Here is a 17,346-nt window from a genome sequence, read left to right as displayed (position 1 = left end):
ACAACTAAGCAATTTTTCTTCCTACTGGGGGTGTTGTAAATGCTGTTATGGTGGTAAATTCACTAGTAAGAGCAGTAACTCTCCAAAGCAAAATTTAGTCTGTGGTGTGCCTTATGCTGGCTGCCATCTGGCTGGCTTTACCAACCTGCTTTGTTTGCTTGGGGTGTGGGGCATTTACAGGACCAGATGTAGGGTCCTGCATCTGGATTACACTGCAATATTGTGTAATCAGATAATTTCAAGCAAATGGGGGGGACCTTCGACAATCCACCAGGTTCCTATCCTCGTCGAAACCACTGGTGTTAGTGGCCCTCAGGTAAATTAAGATACTATAATTATGAGGATTAAGTGATAAGCCATTGTGACAATGTAGCAATGTACACAGCCAAGACAGTGGAAATGGGTGTTAGAAATAATTTGCCAGGGATCAAGAGGCATGAGTAGGCAACTAGTATCACTGGAAAGGGAAAATGCTCAATTACAATATAGTGAAACTTCGGCTGGAACACGCTTTCCATTCCAAATTTACTTACCCGATTTGACTAACAAGAAGTGGGGGAATGTGTGAATTTGCTTATGATGTTAAGACTGAGCACAAAGATGGAGGCAACATTACTAGAAACAGCTGAGGCCTTGGGAAAGCCACTGAGCATATTTAAAACTAAATTCTCTGCATCTTTTTTATTTCCAGTTGCAGAGGTTTTTGTTCAGTAAAATATGGGACCTTTTTCCTTTGAAAATTAGATTTCAAGACCTTGGGCGTGAGAAATTTGTTAAATGTGGTTAACTCTTTACAGGCAAGGTTCTCTTGGTTATTGCCCTCCAGAAGACAGATTAAATTTATAATTTCACTTAATGAAATCAGCCCATAGAGCCTGTGATATATTAGGTATGAATGGTATCACTTTTTTTTAATGATTTGTATAGATGGGCACAACATTCCAAGAAATAGTAAGGGGCCTTTAGGAAAGCCATTGAGCATATTTATTACCAAATTCTATGATTCATTTTAAATTTAAGATTCCCCAGTTTTCATTCACAAATATTGGTCCCTTTTCCTTTGAAACTTGACCAATATTTTTGTGGGGAAATATGGTAGATATAGTTAAATTCCTTTACCGACAGGTTCTTTTGGTAGTTGTCCTTCACATGACAAGCTGAAATTAAAATTTTGCTGTGACATCAGCCAATGGAGTAGGGGAAAATATTAGGGTATGAATGGTAGCTCTCTTAATATGGCTGCAATCACATTTTTGATGATTTTTGTAGGTGGAATCAACATTATGAGAAACAGTTGGAGCCTTGGGGAAAGCTATTGAAAAGCCAAATTTTATGGTTTGTTTTCATTTTGAGTTGGCAAGGTTTTTTTTGTTCAGTCAGGTATGCCTGACAAGGAATTACAAAACTGATCAGGCTGGAGGCCTGGTTGAGGACCGGGCAGTGGGGACGCTAATCCCCGAAACCATCTCAAGGTATGGCCCTGCTACAATTTGTAAATGAGTTTTAAGGATGTGGATGTGAGAATGAGCTAGATGTGGTTACATTTTTTTTGCAGATGTGTTCATTTAGTTGTCTATTATATTATAGATTAATATAAAAAAAATTACCGAGTGAAACTAGCTGATAGTGCGTAGGAAATGCATCCTGGAAGCATCTCCGGTTGCAATGAATTGGTATGGTCCCATACAGTTCGTTTAATCAAGGTTGTAATACAGGTACTGTATATACATACAGCCAGGCCTCATAATGGAACAAAGTGAACATGAAAAGCTAAATTTCATTAAGATGAGACTACTTGTATGTCTCCTGCCATGGCTGCTACCTTGGAGAAAAGTTGTCAGAGCAAAGATATCAAGTGGTATAAATGGAACATTAAATTCAAATGTGTATTTCTTCTCGACATTGTTTATTATTTTCAACATTTGGGTTACATTAAATATGCTGTTACATACCTCAATTGCTTAAATTTAACAGCACCTAACATTTATTTGTTTAAATGTACAGTATAAGCAACAACATCGAAAGATAAATAATCGTGAAAAATCTTTCAAAAAGCATACTATGCTTGGCTAAGCACATTTTCAAGCTAAATCAGGAAGTATGTTCCTTGTTTTATAAAGAAACTTTCCTTACAGCTACCCCTCATGTAACATACTAAATACTGTATAAAACCTTACATTTAAACCTTCAACATCCATGAGTGCACCTGAAACCATTTCAACCAGAATTGTCATTTACCACATATTTCTGCACTTTCAGTAAGACCTAAATTATCATTAATGCCTCAACCCTTGCTCCACTAAAAGGTAAATGCTTCTTGACATTTAATTAATACATTTATCACCCCAGTTGAATTTTATGATACCAAACTTGAAAACATCTGCACATAGAGACCAGTCTCCGTGGTGAAGTGGCAAGACACTCGCCTGGCGTTCCGCGAGCGCTGTCATTGGTTCGTATCCTGGCCGGAGAGCATTTACTGGGAGCAAATCCTTACCTGTAGCCTCTGTTTAACTCAACAGTAAAATGTGTATTTGGTTGTAAAAACGATTCTTCGCGGCAGGGATTATATTCCAGGGATCTGCCAGAAACGCTACGCGTACTAGTGGCTGTACAAGAATGTAACAACTCTTGTATATATAAATAAAAAAAAAAAAATACACAAATATATTGTACAAGGATAGAAAAATCACAAGCAAGCAAACAAATAAATAATTAAAATTTATAAAAAAAATGCATAAAAATATTACAAATTATTTATTACTATACATTTTTTAGATGAGAAGCAAGTACCTGTATTAGAGAAGCAAATATACATTTTACCATATATTCCATCAGTAAACCAATTAGCGCAGTTGAGTATTCAAAATGGTTGTCTAAAACCATTTGCAAATTTTAGGCATTTTCAGATCCTATATAGTGTATAGTATTGTACCAGAATATCTGCATGTTATTACATTACCAAGTTGTAAATATTAACACACTACAATCAATCAATCAATTACCGGTAGTTTATTAAATCTAAGCATACTGCTTATGCAATTACACAAGTCACAACTGATGTAAATTCTTGTAAATAAATTATTATTACACAAGATGAATATACTTTGTGATATTAACTATCGAGTGTATGAACAGTAAAACGGTCTTTATATAACTCAACCACTACATATAAAAATAAATGAAACTGATGATGTTTCAGGAGACCACTGTCGCCTGCTTGCTTAATTTTGTAAGCTGTTATGCCGAAGAGTAAGTCACAATGATCTGACTGAAGAAACAATCCAACCCACACATCAAAGAAATGAAATTGATGTTTTGGTAATAACTAGAAGAGTTCAGGACAGCTCAACCTTCCCTCACACCTGATCATTGAGGTATTAAAATATTTTATTAAGTAAATCCATCTTAACTGTTGTAAATAAAAAAACTGAAGAGGTAAAGTAAATAAAGTACCAGGAAAAAGCACAAAAGCCCGTGTAAATATAAAATTTACACAATATTACAAAAATATTAATTTAAGTAGCTATGCTGTACTGAATAGTACTAGTATTATACAAACATCCTAATTATTAGAGGTAAAAAAGTAGAAATACAAACCTGATAATGAAAATGCCAAAATGAATTACCAAAGTTGGACAAATTTTTTGCCCATTTCTACCATGTATAAACCTTGATGATGGCTATATTACCCTATCTGAAAAGCTATGCAACAAATACACCAAATGTGTGGGGAAAAACAAATCGGTTGATTGATTGACAGTTAAGAGGCAGGCTGAAAGAGCCGAGCTCAACCCCTGCAAGCACAACTAGGTGAATACACATACCATCCAATATAATTTTTGAGTTGCAGTACAATATCGAATAAAACTTAATAAATAAATGAGATTCCAGGTCTCCTATGATAAATCTTTTAAAACTATCCTGTGGTAAACTCACAAAATAACCTTAACATGGTCAAGGTCCTAGGTTCAATTTCCACGGCACAACAGGTAGCATTTGGGCAACCTTTCCTTTCCCCTGATGCAACTGTTCATCTAGCAATAAATGAGTAATTGGGTACTTACCTATCAGTGGCTTAGGGCGACCTTGATAAGTCTAACAGGCTTCCTGTCCCTGGCTATGGAAACCATAGCCAGGAACTGTAAAATCATTCCATAATGAAAGATATTCTCAGTCTACTCAGCACAAAAACTATTATCACACAAACATTTGTACACTTTATTATTAAATTAAGGATTTGGATGATCATACAAATGACCACATAAGAGCTCAGATGTTATATGCTTTGCACTTTGACTGGGCAACAGCTACAAAGGCTGAATAGTGTACTAATCATACAAGGTTCATTTTCATCTTGACAAATTTACTTTATTACCTTATGTTTATTTACATTCTTTAATTTTGCAACAGTAAGTATTGAGCATGAATAATATTCTTTATTATAAAGAATAACAACATTTTACATATGTGATACTACAGTACTACATATCTTGGATTTGTTAATTCATAGAACATGCAAGTTTTAGCACTGTAACTGAAACCCCACAATATTGCTTTTGTACAAATTAAATATGAGCTTACAGAAAAAAAAGTTTGTAAAGTTACAAAGTGGCCATTAAAATTTGCACAGTGAATGATAATTTTTTTGCTTTGTAATCTGAATCAACCCATAAAACACTATTAATTTGTGAATATTTGCACTCCATATATTCTTTTTATTCATTGCATAGAAAATATAATTCAATGCAAAAATTACATTACACTGTAATTTAATGCCATATTGATTAAACCATTAATTATTTAAGAATGAGATGAAGAAGCAGTGGCTACTATTTATATCTTGTACAAGGTTTAAAATTTAAACTGTTTTAAATTTAAGCAAGTTTAACTGAACAATATTTATCACTGGATAGTGTAAGCACACTAGAAATTTGTGTAATATGAGAACTCTGGTTTATTAAGGTTATATTTGACTAGATTCATTGAAATCCATTTCATTAGGTATGTAGCAGACCAGTTGGCCTTGGTTGCTCACGGAAGCACTACCATGAGGGAAGGCAAATGGGGTACCCATTTCCCACCACTAATGGTTATTTTCTCCAACTTTCCTCACATTTAATGCACAACAATTTTGACACAATCAACCATAGTGTAAAAATTCCTGCACTCTAGTGAAATTAAGAGCACCATAATATTGACATTTCCTTCGACTAATGAGTATCTGCTTATTGGTACATATGCTTCCAATAAAACAGAACCCATTTACAATTTTATGCTTATCAAATAATGGAACAAGGTAATTTTCTTTGGGTATGGTCACTCTATTTAGCTGCTCATGCAGCTTGCAATAAAAATCTATTTTTTTTAAATCTCATCCTTTCAGTGGATGCTGCACAGTACTGTTTCCTTATCTTACTTACCTATTTTTCCCTTGTTTGTACTTTAATGCTTCTGCTTGTCAAAGAAAGTCATCATTCTTTCCATATACAGTACAATATTCTTGTTTCACAGTGCAAGTGAGTTTCTCAGATTATCTGCTGAACAATAATATAAATGTCAACAAATATTTGTTGTATTTATTCAAAGAGTATGTTTAATACTTAACATGTATTTTAAATGTCTGGAGAAACTCGTAGATAAAACCACCCCTCAAGAACAGGTACTGTATCAAGGAAACAAGGTATCAAGAAACATTATCTCACTAGGTTAGCAGTATGTTCTGCCCCTTTAGATGGCCATCAAAGTTATCCAAATTACTGCCACCACAACATTACCAGCTAACACTGCCATAACAATGCATTACTTTCTTGTGTTCTTAGGCTAATACATGAATACAGTACCCTGTATTAGGTTAGACAGTTATTTCCAGTATGCAGAACCTAGTAGTTGGTATCTCTGCACAGAAAGTCAATAAATATCACACACACTTTCATACTGAATGTACATGATAATATAGTCATAATCTATGTAATTAATACAGTCTCCCATGCACCTATATACATAGAGTGCAGTGATCCATGGACCTTTATTTACAGAGCAGTGAACCTTGCAAATTGAAAATGCTTTCATACTGTGATCAAAATATCAACACACACTGTGATCAAAATATTAACGCAATCATAATAAATAATTGATACAAGTTTATGATACCATTAATTGGGTTGCTCGCCATAGCCCGTGTTACTTGAACTTTTTGTTCCAGGTAGCGAATCTTTAACAACAACAATGGGGGGTTATTGGTGGAACAAATGTTTCTAAATTTATCATGTCTTTCCCCCCAAATAAGAAACAAAGACTGAAGATTAAGACAAAGTAGCTATCCAGCTCAATAAATGTCTAGGTCTAACAGCATAAAAAATATACAGTGCTGTATACAATAACAACCTGTAAATGGTTGCAGTCTGCTAAAACATTAAATCAAATATCACAATGATGAGATCAACTAAATCTAATAAGTTTAATGTCACTAAATTAATGATTTATACAAATCACAAAAGAATTATGCATGATTTACAGAATGATACTCATCTAAACTCTCAAGTTATAGTTCCTTGATTTGCTCAGCTTCAAGAGGTCTTCTGGGCCAGTATTTCTTTTCTTGAAGTTTGGTGCTAGATGTATACAATTTTTGTAGTTTGTCATGAGTTGGTTTCACATTCAAATAAATCCATTCTTTGACAGTGTACTCATCATATACATCTGCCAAGGCAGTTTCTGCATCAGTCATTAATTTAGTAAAGTCAAACAAGAGCATGGAGAGATCCTGAAGTCCTTGTTCAACATGCTGGGGGCTAGCAAAGTTATGCTCTATATTATAATTTGTTACCCATCCAGTTACATGAGGATTATTCATCATGGTGTCAATGTCTCTTTTCAAAATAAAAAGCTTCTGTGATACTTCATATACTGCGCTACCTGGAAAGTCACACTTGTTAGGATATTCCATATACTGTAGGTCTAAGTTGATAAATGAGTTACATTTGAGAACATCTCCAACTCTGGCCAAGGCACCATGGTCTGCTTTCCTTTCAGAGATATACATTAAGTTTACTGCCAATGAAGGAATAGCCTGGGGAAAAAGTTCACATAACACTGCAAAATGATCAAATCTTTGCCATCCTGTTAATACAATGCCTCGGAAAGGAATGGTACTTTTATACATATCAAATATTTCCATCCATTCTTTATGGTTACTAAGACGATCATTGATATTTGTCATGTAACTTTCAGGATTGGCAGCACCCTTGAAAGCACTTGCAATCCATATACCATTGAACACCGTTGAATATTTTTCCCAAATATCTGATCGAAGATCAACCATAATACCAGCACTATACTTCCATACCATGATTTCCAACAACTGTCCAACTTGAGAGTCCTGAATAGCCCTCAGAGGAATTTTTCGGAACTCATCATCCCACATTATAGGCTGTATATCATAATTTTCTTTGACATATTTGGCAACTTTTTTCACATGATGTAGAAATAAATCGTTTTTCCCAAACTGTTGATGGAGAAGGTATTGTTGGCACCTGGTACATTCTCCAAGGTTATACACCTCATCTGAACCAATGTGTAACCAATCAATTCCTGGGTGCATCTCTAGAATCTGATCAATCATCATTTTAATAAGAGGTAATGTTTTATTGTTTGTTGGGCAAATGACTTGAGGATAGTTTGGCACTTCACGAAGTTCTGCAAATTCTTTACCCTTTAGTACATGTTCCATGTGACCAAAGGTCTGTACAAGAGGGATGATTTCCAGACTATTTTTCTTGGCAATTTCCATAATATCTGCAATGTCACCTTTGGCATAAGCATTGTCTGCTGATAAAAATTCAAGCTTGCCCCAGTATGGAAACATGTCTTCATATTCCAAAAGCAGTCCTGTGGCACCAAATGTATGCAAAAGTGGAAATAGCTTCTTAAGATACTCAATTTTAGGTGGTGCCCCTTTTAAATCTAGGTGTACAATTTTGTGTCTTAGCTGATTCTCCATCACAACACTTTTCCGTACGGCTATGTCCTGGTCTTCTAAATCACGAACTCTTCCTAATCCCTCCAAAAGGCTTGGTTTTTTGTGCAAGATAATACCCACCGGGTCATGATCCATCTTACGCTTGAGTTCTTTATGGGCAGTCATTTTTTGGATATTAGCCATAATTCTGCTCTCATACTCCTTCTGTTTCTTAAGATGCTCTGGGCTCTGAGTAAGAAGACCAGGCAATTCATTATGGACAGCTTTCATCTGTGCTCTTTCAGTTCCATGCTCTAACTCCAAATTCTTTGGCCCATCTAGGGGGCCCGAAATTTTATATAGCATAAGTGCAATTAAGAGGGTAAACCCAACAATAGACAATAATCTTGCATTTCTTCTTGGAAACATTTTTAGGGCAATCATTTACAATACTACTGATTGTAAACAAAATAAAAAATGTAAAAGTAAATAAACTACCATGTATTCTTACATTAATTACAAGATAAAAGCCGAGTGTATATACACGCAGATCCTAATAAATATACATTCAGCACTAAGAAGCATCTAGCACTTAAAATTTGTTTATATTTAAACTTCTTTGTTCTAAAACTAAAACTAGTTTTTATACTGTACTATAAAAATATACTTATTTGTCAAAACTACAGTATTATATCATTTTTTCTTCATACTCATTGCAATTACAGTATAGATTAGTAGACAGGGACCTTCTGATGCACTCAGAATGATCTATCTTACAACTCCCAATGATCTGAAAAGAAACATTTAATTAATGCCTCATTCAACAAACCTTACAGAAAGGCACAAACAAGTATGTAATATACCACAATTGATTTAAAGCAAGTTTCAGCTAAACACTTTGATTTTAAGTACAGTAATTATGTAGCTTTATCAAAGACCATCATCTAGTTTTCCCTGCCTTGCGTCCTGGGATGTATTGTCCTCCGAGAGGGCTCACTTAATATACCAGGACAAATCGCCCTGCAGAATGTCAATCCTTATACATATTGATCATTAAATTGAATGTCATTTTAGTTTGTAAATTAAGTGTTAATATGCTATATTTTTAAATAGCACTTAACTTAATGGTACTATACATTACTCTATACTATATATGAACTCTTAATTTAAAAGCAGATGCATAGAGTGCATTGCAGATGCAATCTGAAAAAACAGGGGGGTGGGGGCAGAGGTGATAAAGATACGTGACCCACAAGACAAATGTATGCAAAATGTATGCTGCATTGGTCCAGCAGTACAAACACCTTTGATGCACTGCACAAAATAACAAGCAAATATTTGGTCAGTACAGTAATAATAATAGTAATACAGTAAGAATAATAATAGGAGCCGTGATGAGGATTCAAACCTATGCACCGAGTGTTCCCAGATGCACGCTCTATTCGACTACACCACGACATAGTCAAAAGAATTGCAACTTAGGGTACTACTGCACTTTTTTTATCATTTCGTGGTGTGGTTGACTAGAGAGTGCATCTGGGAACAGCCAGTGCATAGGTTCGAATCCTTGTCACGGCTCCTGTGGATTTTCTCAGTGATATATCACAAAACAATAATGTGATTTCTCTGTGTAAGAATAATAATAATAATGTGTGACCTGGATTATATGGACCAACTGGTACCTCTTCATGACTAAATAACTGAAATCAGGATACAGTACAGTACTGCAATCGAATAAAAGTTAGCGAGAATTATTTTCTGGCAACTTTGTTATTTTCAGTATTTATTTTAGCAGAAATGTGGCAATACTGCCTGTGATGTTGTTTAAATGGGAATGCACACTTGTTGTATTATATGGAATAAAAATGTGTCTGATGCAGAGAATTCAACAAAAGACACTAGCTATCATTAGTTCTAGACATGCTCTAGTTAATGTGGATAGAGAACCAGAAATTCCTGTCCGGATAATCTGAGAATCACAAAAACAGGGATCCAAATAATGACAGTTCCACTGTCAAATACGGTAATAAAGGCAATCTATTTATGTAAAATATTACATAGGGTATATGTACGATTACAGCACTAATTGCTATGCACAATTAGTGACTTTATAAAATAAATATACAAATAATGAACCTACTGAAATCTAATCATCTGTACTGTATTTTTATAAACAAATTACTGTATGATTTTTTTACTCAAGAGAGAACACTAATAACTTTTATAAAAGTGTCCAGAGACTGGCGACTTTGCTCCAAGTTTGGTTAGTTGTCTCTATGAGTCTTGTAAAAAAATTTATTTGTCTTGTAACCGGAGCAAACAGCCTCACATCCACTATAATAAAGGCTATGAAGTACAATAGTTTATCCTGCCACTCAAACCTTTGTTACATTTTTCACACAAACCTTTGCATCAAAAGAGAATACAGTACTATCCATGTGTTTTTAAGCAAATGGGAGACCTTCGATAAGTCACCGGCTTCCTGTTCTCGTCGAGGCCACTAGTGTTAGTAGCTCTCAGATAAACTCAGGTAAACATGGTTTCCTGACAATCTGGCTAGGATTTCGTGGTAAAGTTTTGTTCGTTCTCGACTCACAATCGAGGATCCCGGGTTCAATTCCCAGGCATGTTGGGCACGTTTCCTTCCACCTAATGCCAATGTTCACATAGCAGTACCTAGGTACCTGGGAGTTTAGTCAACTGTTATGGGGTTTCAAACTGGGCAAGGTCAGTAGTTCCACCTTGGGCAGGACCATGATATAAGCCTAACATATACTGTACATACAGAGGCTGCCTGTCCCCGAACAAAATGAATTATTATATTGTGAATTATTAATGATGTCAACAAATTTTCTCGAAACAGATGCAATTATGTACTCTATACAAAATACTTCAAAATCTATACAATAATGATATAAAACACCTGCAAACAGCAGACAAAATTCATGCTTTCACATAACTGTTCATCACGGAGGCCACAACTTATTACTCTCAACCATTCCCGAGCCCTAGACGAGATTTACCTCCCATATCTCTACATATAATACACGGCGAGATAACCCTAGTAGAGAGGGAGCCCCAGATCACTACTCACCAGCAGCGAGGGGAAGGTACGGAGGCTGATAACGCCACAGAAACTATTAGTGTGAGGTCAAGAGGGAGCAGAGGCAGCAGCAGCAGACGACACCCTCCACGTATCCTCGTACTAGAGAGAGGCAGAGAGCAGCGAGGCGGCCTACGGTTCGTATGTATGAGTGTGTACATAGTGTATGTAACATTAATAATTTTGTAACTAGCGTCAAAAGATTGTTATTTGCTTAGCTAAACGAACTAGAGGGTTCAGTTCCTGAACCGATTATGTGCCTCTGTAATCCTTTACACCACCGCCCACGGGATGAGTATCGGGTGCATAATAAAGAAAGAAATTGAATTGTGATTGAAGGCAAATCGAGAGTTAAGTGCTATATATTGGCCTATAATTAGGGTAGATTGTGATTTATTTTATTTATATTTTCATAAAATGTGCATGATATTTTTTGGGTTACATTTTTGGTGTCAACATTCAAATTATATCAATATAGTTAATAAATAATTAATATGGATAGTCGTTTACCTGACGGCGACCATTTCTCAGGTGATCTCGATGAAGACACGAAGTCGGCGGCTTGGCGAAGATCCCCTAATGTTCCTGAGGACTTTTTCAGCTTGAATTTACGGCTTCGGCAGGTAAGCAGTTCTATGCATTGACGGGGTACATATGGCCCTGCGTTGTAGCTGTTGTAGCCTCTAACCAGACAACAACAACATGAATTTATAACCCTATATGTGAAAAGCATCTCCTGTTTTCTTAGTGGCTTGTTGAGCTTGAAGCTGTTGCCCCTTGTTTGTGTTACCTTTGACCTGTTAAAGAAGCAGCCTGGATTAATATCCTTGAACTTGTTCAGTATTTTATTTCGTGATGAAATCATCTCTGTCATGTCTACCAGTGTTGTCAGTCCTGTGGTCCTCAACCGTTCTTGGTATGAGAGTTGACTTAGTTCCGAGATTATTTTTGTCCTCTCTGTTGTGCTTTCTTCACTGCAGATATGTCCTCTTGAGGGTGAGGTATCCATGCTCGGATACAGCAGTCCAAGCATGGAGACTTAGACTACTCTAATCCAAGTAGTCAAATCTGGTGCATTCGCAAGATACAACATTGGGTGTCCCAGAATTGAATACAGTACAGTTGAATAACCACTTTCTTTTCCTTGAAGTCAAAGGTTCGTGCAACTATGCCTGTACAGCTTTCATTGTCTGGTGAATCAAAACTCTTAGGTTCTTTGTTTCATCAATCTGCTATATTGTAGCGTTGTTGATATGATAGTTGTGATGTGCATTGTTTTGCCTTACATGCAAGGTCGGCTTGGTGCATGCCTTCTTTTGATAATTATTTACATGCAAAGTCTTGCATTTTTTCAATATTGAAAATCATTTACCAGACATCTTACCATTTGTGAAGTTTATCTAGAACTCAGAATCGTCTTGGCTGCCTACTTTACCATAGGTCTTAGTTTTTGCAAATCTGATGATGTCGTTTGCAATATTATTATCTACGGCACTGATGTGAAGACAAAAAGGCTGGCCAGATAGAACCTTGCGGTACTTTGTTTTATAATTATTAACAAAATTAAGGAAATGTAGATGTTTATCTCTCAATGTTTGGTAATATGTTTATTGTTTGTGATGTGTTTATATGTATGTATTAACACGATGTACTGAACGGGGTGAGAATAGCTTGAGCTACCTCATCCCTTTGTGTGTATTTTACCTCAATAAACTTATTTCAATTCAATTCAACAAAATTAGGTATACACAGCAGTGTGTTGCTACCCTATTCTATATGAGATATTTCACAGTGTGAATCAAAGTACCAAACTCAGCCACATTTTCACTCATTCATTTCAATTTAGGACGATCTATAAATTATTTTATTTTTATTTATTTATTATCCATACTAGTATTTTACATTTATTCCATGTGCTTGTAATTTCCTTGCCAGAGTTTCATATAGTACTCTTTTCCAAAGCTTTAGAGAAGTTCGTGTATAATACTATGTCTACTGGAAGTCCTTTGTCTGAATATATGAACAACGTCTCCAAATATGTGAGATGGTTAGTAAGGCAGGATGTATTTGTATGAAAACAATGTTGTGTTGATTTTACTGGATTGTGCGCTGTGAGATGGTGAATGATTACCTTCCTTAGGATTCTCTTTATGAGCTTGAAGATATGTGAGGCTAAGGCTGATTGTTGGTAGTTTTCTGTTGGGGAACTTTCCCTTGGTTCAGAGATTTTTTTGAATTGGAGTTTCAGTGATTGACATAGTTCTTTGGCCAGTGCCTTTACGATTTTGGTTTGTATTCCATCCACACCTGGGGCTTTAGATTCCTTTAATTTATAAATGTTCCCTGATTGTTTCGCACGTTATGGGAATATCTCTTTAATTCATTCTCTTCCTCTGCTTCAAACGTGTGTGGGTGTGGGGATGTCGTTTAATCTTTCTAGTGTGAACACGGATGTAAAGTGTTCCTTGCGACTGTTGTGTGCATTTTATCATCAGTTATAACTCTGTTTATCTCATCTTTTAAACGTCCTACTGAGTTTTTTGTCTTGACAGAATCTTTCTTAATGTTTTGAGAAAGTTTTCTTTCATAGTTTCTCTTGGCTGATCTAATGCCTTGGGCAGCTGAATTTAATAACCTTATGTTAATTTAATTAGTCCTAAATTTTTGCATTTTTTTTTTTATCTGGATGCCAACAAGGATTTGTATACTCTGCCCACCTGCACTCTGTGGCCTGCGGGTAATTGGGTTTATATATAATATATATATAATGTTGAATATGACCGAAAGGGTAAGATTAATGATATATATATATAATATATATATATATATATATATATATATATATATATATATATATATATATATATATATATATATATATATATATATATAATGTTGAATATGACCGAAAGGGTAAGATTAATGATTCTAACACGAATCTTCTCAATATTTCTTATGTTTTTTCACTGTCTGGGGTAGTTGAAAAATTAACTCTCCAAAGTTCATTTTCACACTTTATTTATGGTTTGATGCCTTGAAGCGTTTCGCAAGACACTTCTTACATTTTCAAAAATAATTTTAAATGTTGTTGTTGTTATTGATTCAGCTACTGGGAACAAAAAGTTCCAAGTAGCACCGGCTATGGTGAGCCCATAGAGGACTTACCTGGCACAGGAGTGGGGCTGTAACTTGCAATTTTACATGATGATTGATTGATGAAGATTAAGCCACCCAAAAGGTGGCACGGGCATGAATAGCCCGTAAGTGGTGGCCCATTTGAGCCATTACCAGTATCAATAGATGATACGGGAGATCTGCGGAGGTGCGACTGCACCCTGCGTGACGGGAGATGTCTCCCGTGCAAATTTTACATACTCAGATTGTGCTTATATTCGTTTTTGGGTAAGGTGATAGGACACAAATGGTTTTTGGGTGAGGTGACGGGACACAAATCAATGGGAAGAAACAGAACACGAATCAGTGTGTATATTGCATGTTTTATCTTCTTGCTTCTGTGCTGGTTCCGGATCTTGAAGTGGGTAGAATGTAATATATATATATATATCTGTGCGTGTGTGTATTTGGCACGCACGCATCCTTTAAACATATTTAGTTAAATATGACCGCATTGCTGTCGTTATTAATCTTATAGTGTAAACCTTCTATGATTATAACCATTTTCATAGTATCAATATTAAGAAGAGCAATCAAGTTATCAAAATTTATGGTAAAACATCCCCTCTATCCAAATTCATTGGATATGGGGGGAGGGGGAGAATTAAACATAGGGAAAGGAGGAAGGGCCAGTCAAAATAAGGAAAGGGGGTGTAGGGTCAATTAAACATTGGGTAAGGCATTGGGGGAAAGCTCCGGTGGGTAGAGACCTCGCAAGAGATGTCATTATCCGGTGATGTTCTATGAGGTCTGGGTCCGAGTGTTGGCAAGGAAGCTAAGTCGTTATTCTGTATATTTAAAGGTGGGTCTTTTAATCCATCAAGTATACCTTACAGGATTTTTGTATTGCCTACTATCAGGTTCTTTGTGTCGTGTTATGTCCATTACTGCATGTGGCTTATAGGGAGGGTTATCTTGAGGTTATCTTGAGATGATTTCGGGGCTTAGCGTCACCGCGGCCCAGTCCTCGACCAGCCCTCCTTTTTGTTACACACTCTCAGGAAGCAGCCCGTAGCAGCTGTCTAACTCCCAGGTACCTATTTACTGCTAGATGAACAGGGGCATTAGGGTGAAAGAAACTGCCCATTTGTTTCCGCCTCCACCGGGGATCGAACCCTGAACCTCAGGACTACGAACCCCGAGCGCTGTCCACTCAGCTGCCAGGCCCCTCAGGCAGGTCAGTCTTCTCGAGAGCTTTGTGGTGGTCATACCAATATAGGTAGACTGAAGGTCACAACCTCCACTGGGGCATGGAAATTGGTATACCATGTGTGGCATTAGGCAAAAAGAAACGTGCCCAACCATTTCCGTCCCTCCCTAGAATCGAACCCGGGACCCTAGAAATTTATGGTTGTTTAATTACTCAGTACCAACCGATTGGGCTGGACGGTAGAGCGACGGTCTCGCTTCATGCAGGTCGGCGTTCAATCCCCGACCGCCCAAGTGGTTGGGCACCATTCCTTTCACCCCCGTCCCATCCCAAATCATTACAATGACCCCTTCCAAGTGCTATATAGTCGTAATGGCTTGGCGCTTTCCCCTGATGATTACCTTACCTTAATTACTCAGCAGTTTAATTCACTTACTCTCTAGTCGATGGGAATTCCCATCAATGTGATATGGTTACATTATTCAGAGTATGCTCAAACATATTCGGTAATTGTCAAATATTCTCAAATATAATCGCCGAGGACAAAAGATATTCAAATACAATCGGCAAATAAGATAACGTGAGCAAAACGCCAATCCAGAAAACCATCTTTCCTCACCGATAACACCAACGTTGGCGCCAACAAGACCTGAGTGGCAGGCGTGCGATAACCTGGGAAGTTGCGTGCATCGTGTACAGGTGGGGAGGACCGTTGCGTGCGTCGTGTACAGGTGGGGGAGGACCGTTGCGTGCGTCGTGTACAGGTGGGGAGGACCGTTGCGTGCGTCATGTACAGGTGGAGAGGACCGTTGCGTGCGTCGTGTACAGGTGGGGGAGGACCGTTGCGTGCGTCGTGTACAGGTGGGGAGGACCGTTGCGTGCGTCATGTACAGGTGGGGAGGACCGTTGCGTGCGTCGTGTACAGGTGGAGAGGACCGTTGCGTGCGTCGTGTACAGGTGGAGAGGATCGCTGCGTGCGTCGTGTACAGGTGGGGAGGACCGTTGCGTGCGTCGTGTACAGGTGGGGAGGACCGTTGCGTGCGTCGTGTACAGGTGGGGAGGACCGTTGCGTGCGTCGTGTACAGGTGGGGGAGGACCGTTGCGTGCATCGTGTACAGGTGGGGAGGACCGTTGCGTGCGTCGTGTACAGGTGGGGGAGGACCGTTGCGTGCATCGTGTACAGGTGGGGAGGACCGTTGCGTGCGTCGTGTACAGGTGGGGGAGGACCGTTGCGTGCGTCGTGTACAGGTGGGGAGGACCGTTGCGTGCGTCGTGTACAGGTGGAGAGGACCGTTGCGTGCATCGTGTACAGGTGGGGAGGACCGTTGCGTGCGTCGTGTACAGGTGGAGAGGACCGTTGCGTGCGTCGTGTACAGGTGGGGGAGGACCGTTGCGTGCATCAAGGAGACAGGTGGGAAACGACCCGGGGTGTTGCTCATTGGCATGTCGAGGATGTGACCGCTGCCCAACCTCACCTTAATATAGATCTCTCACATTCTCCCAGCTATCATGACCGCTTGTATCTCATTTATTTTTATTAAACTTATTTTTATGATATCTTATGGTATAGTTGGCGTTAACCGAGTTTGTTTTAATGTTTCTAAACGTGTATATGAAATCATCTGACCAACACTCCATAGAAAATAAAAGAGAAGGGTTGTAAGTTAAGGAGGAAGAAGCACTCAACCTTCAAATTGTTCCCAAGATCAATGTCTTGCAAGCCGGTTTGTGACCAGGCTTCTTGGTCGGTGATCTGGTCAACCGATCTGTTAGACGCTGCTGCTCGCAGTCTGACGTGTGAATTACAGCCCGATTGATAAAGATATCCTTTTCATTTAGGTGTTTATTAAAGTAACATTGTAACAACTCGCCAGAAACATTGTCATCTCAAAACATCAGACAGTCAAGTATAATTTATCTATAGGGTGCCTCTTTTTATTCTTTGACTGAATTTTGTCC

At 37.8% G+C, this 17,346-nt stretch overlaps 2 protein-coding genes across 2 annotated transcripts in view; one reads left to right on the top strand and one right to left on the bottom strand.

Annotated features, from left to right (window-relative positions):
* Window positions 1-4,345: 4,345 nt before the first annotated feature.
* On the bottom strand, window positions 4,346-11,192 carry LOC123768732 (hexosaminidase D). Its single transcript, XM_045759451.2, has 2 exons — window positions 11,055-11,192; window positions 4,346-8,750 (listed from the first exon to the last, which is right to left on the bottom strand). The coding sequence occupies exon 2, from the start codon at window positions 8,402-8,404 to the stop codon at window positions 6,545-6,547; it is 1,860 nt and encodes a 619-aa protein (XP_045615407.2). The 5' UTR covers window positions 8,405-8,750; window positions 11,055-11,192; the 3' UTR covers window positions 4,346-6,544.
* Window positions 11,193-11,637: 445 nt separating this feature from the next.
* The window catches only part of mor (SWI/SNF- related protein mor), a 117,386-nt gene continuing 111,677 nt past the window's right edge, over window positions 11,638-17,346 (top strand). The window contains exon 1 of the mRNA XM_069316318.1: window positions 11,638-11,686. The gene's annotated coding sequence lies outside the window, so the exon portion shown is untranslated. The remainder of the gene's footprint in view (window positions 11,687-17,346) is intronic.

The sequence above is a fragment of the Procambarus clarkii genome, chromosome 83 (assembly GCF_040958095.1).
Source record: "Procambarus clarkii isolate CNS0578487 chromosome 83, FALCON_Pclarkii_2.0, whole genome shotgun sequence".
NCBI classification, from domain to species: Eukaryota; Metazoa; Arthropoda; class Malacostraca; order Decapoda; family Cambaridae; genus Procambarus; species Procambarus clarkii.
This window is presented reverse-complemented; position numbering and strand designations above follow the sequence as displayed.

Excerpts from the sequence above, each read along its gene's own strand:
- LOC123768732 (XM_045759451.2), bottom strand. The coding sequence starts at position 8,404 with ATGATTGCCCTAAAAATGTTTCCAAGAAGAAATGCAAGATTATTGTCT.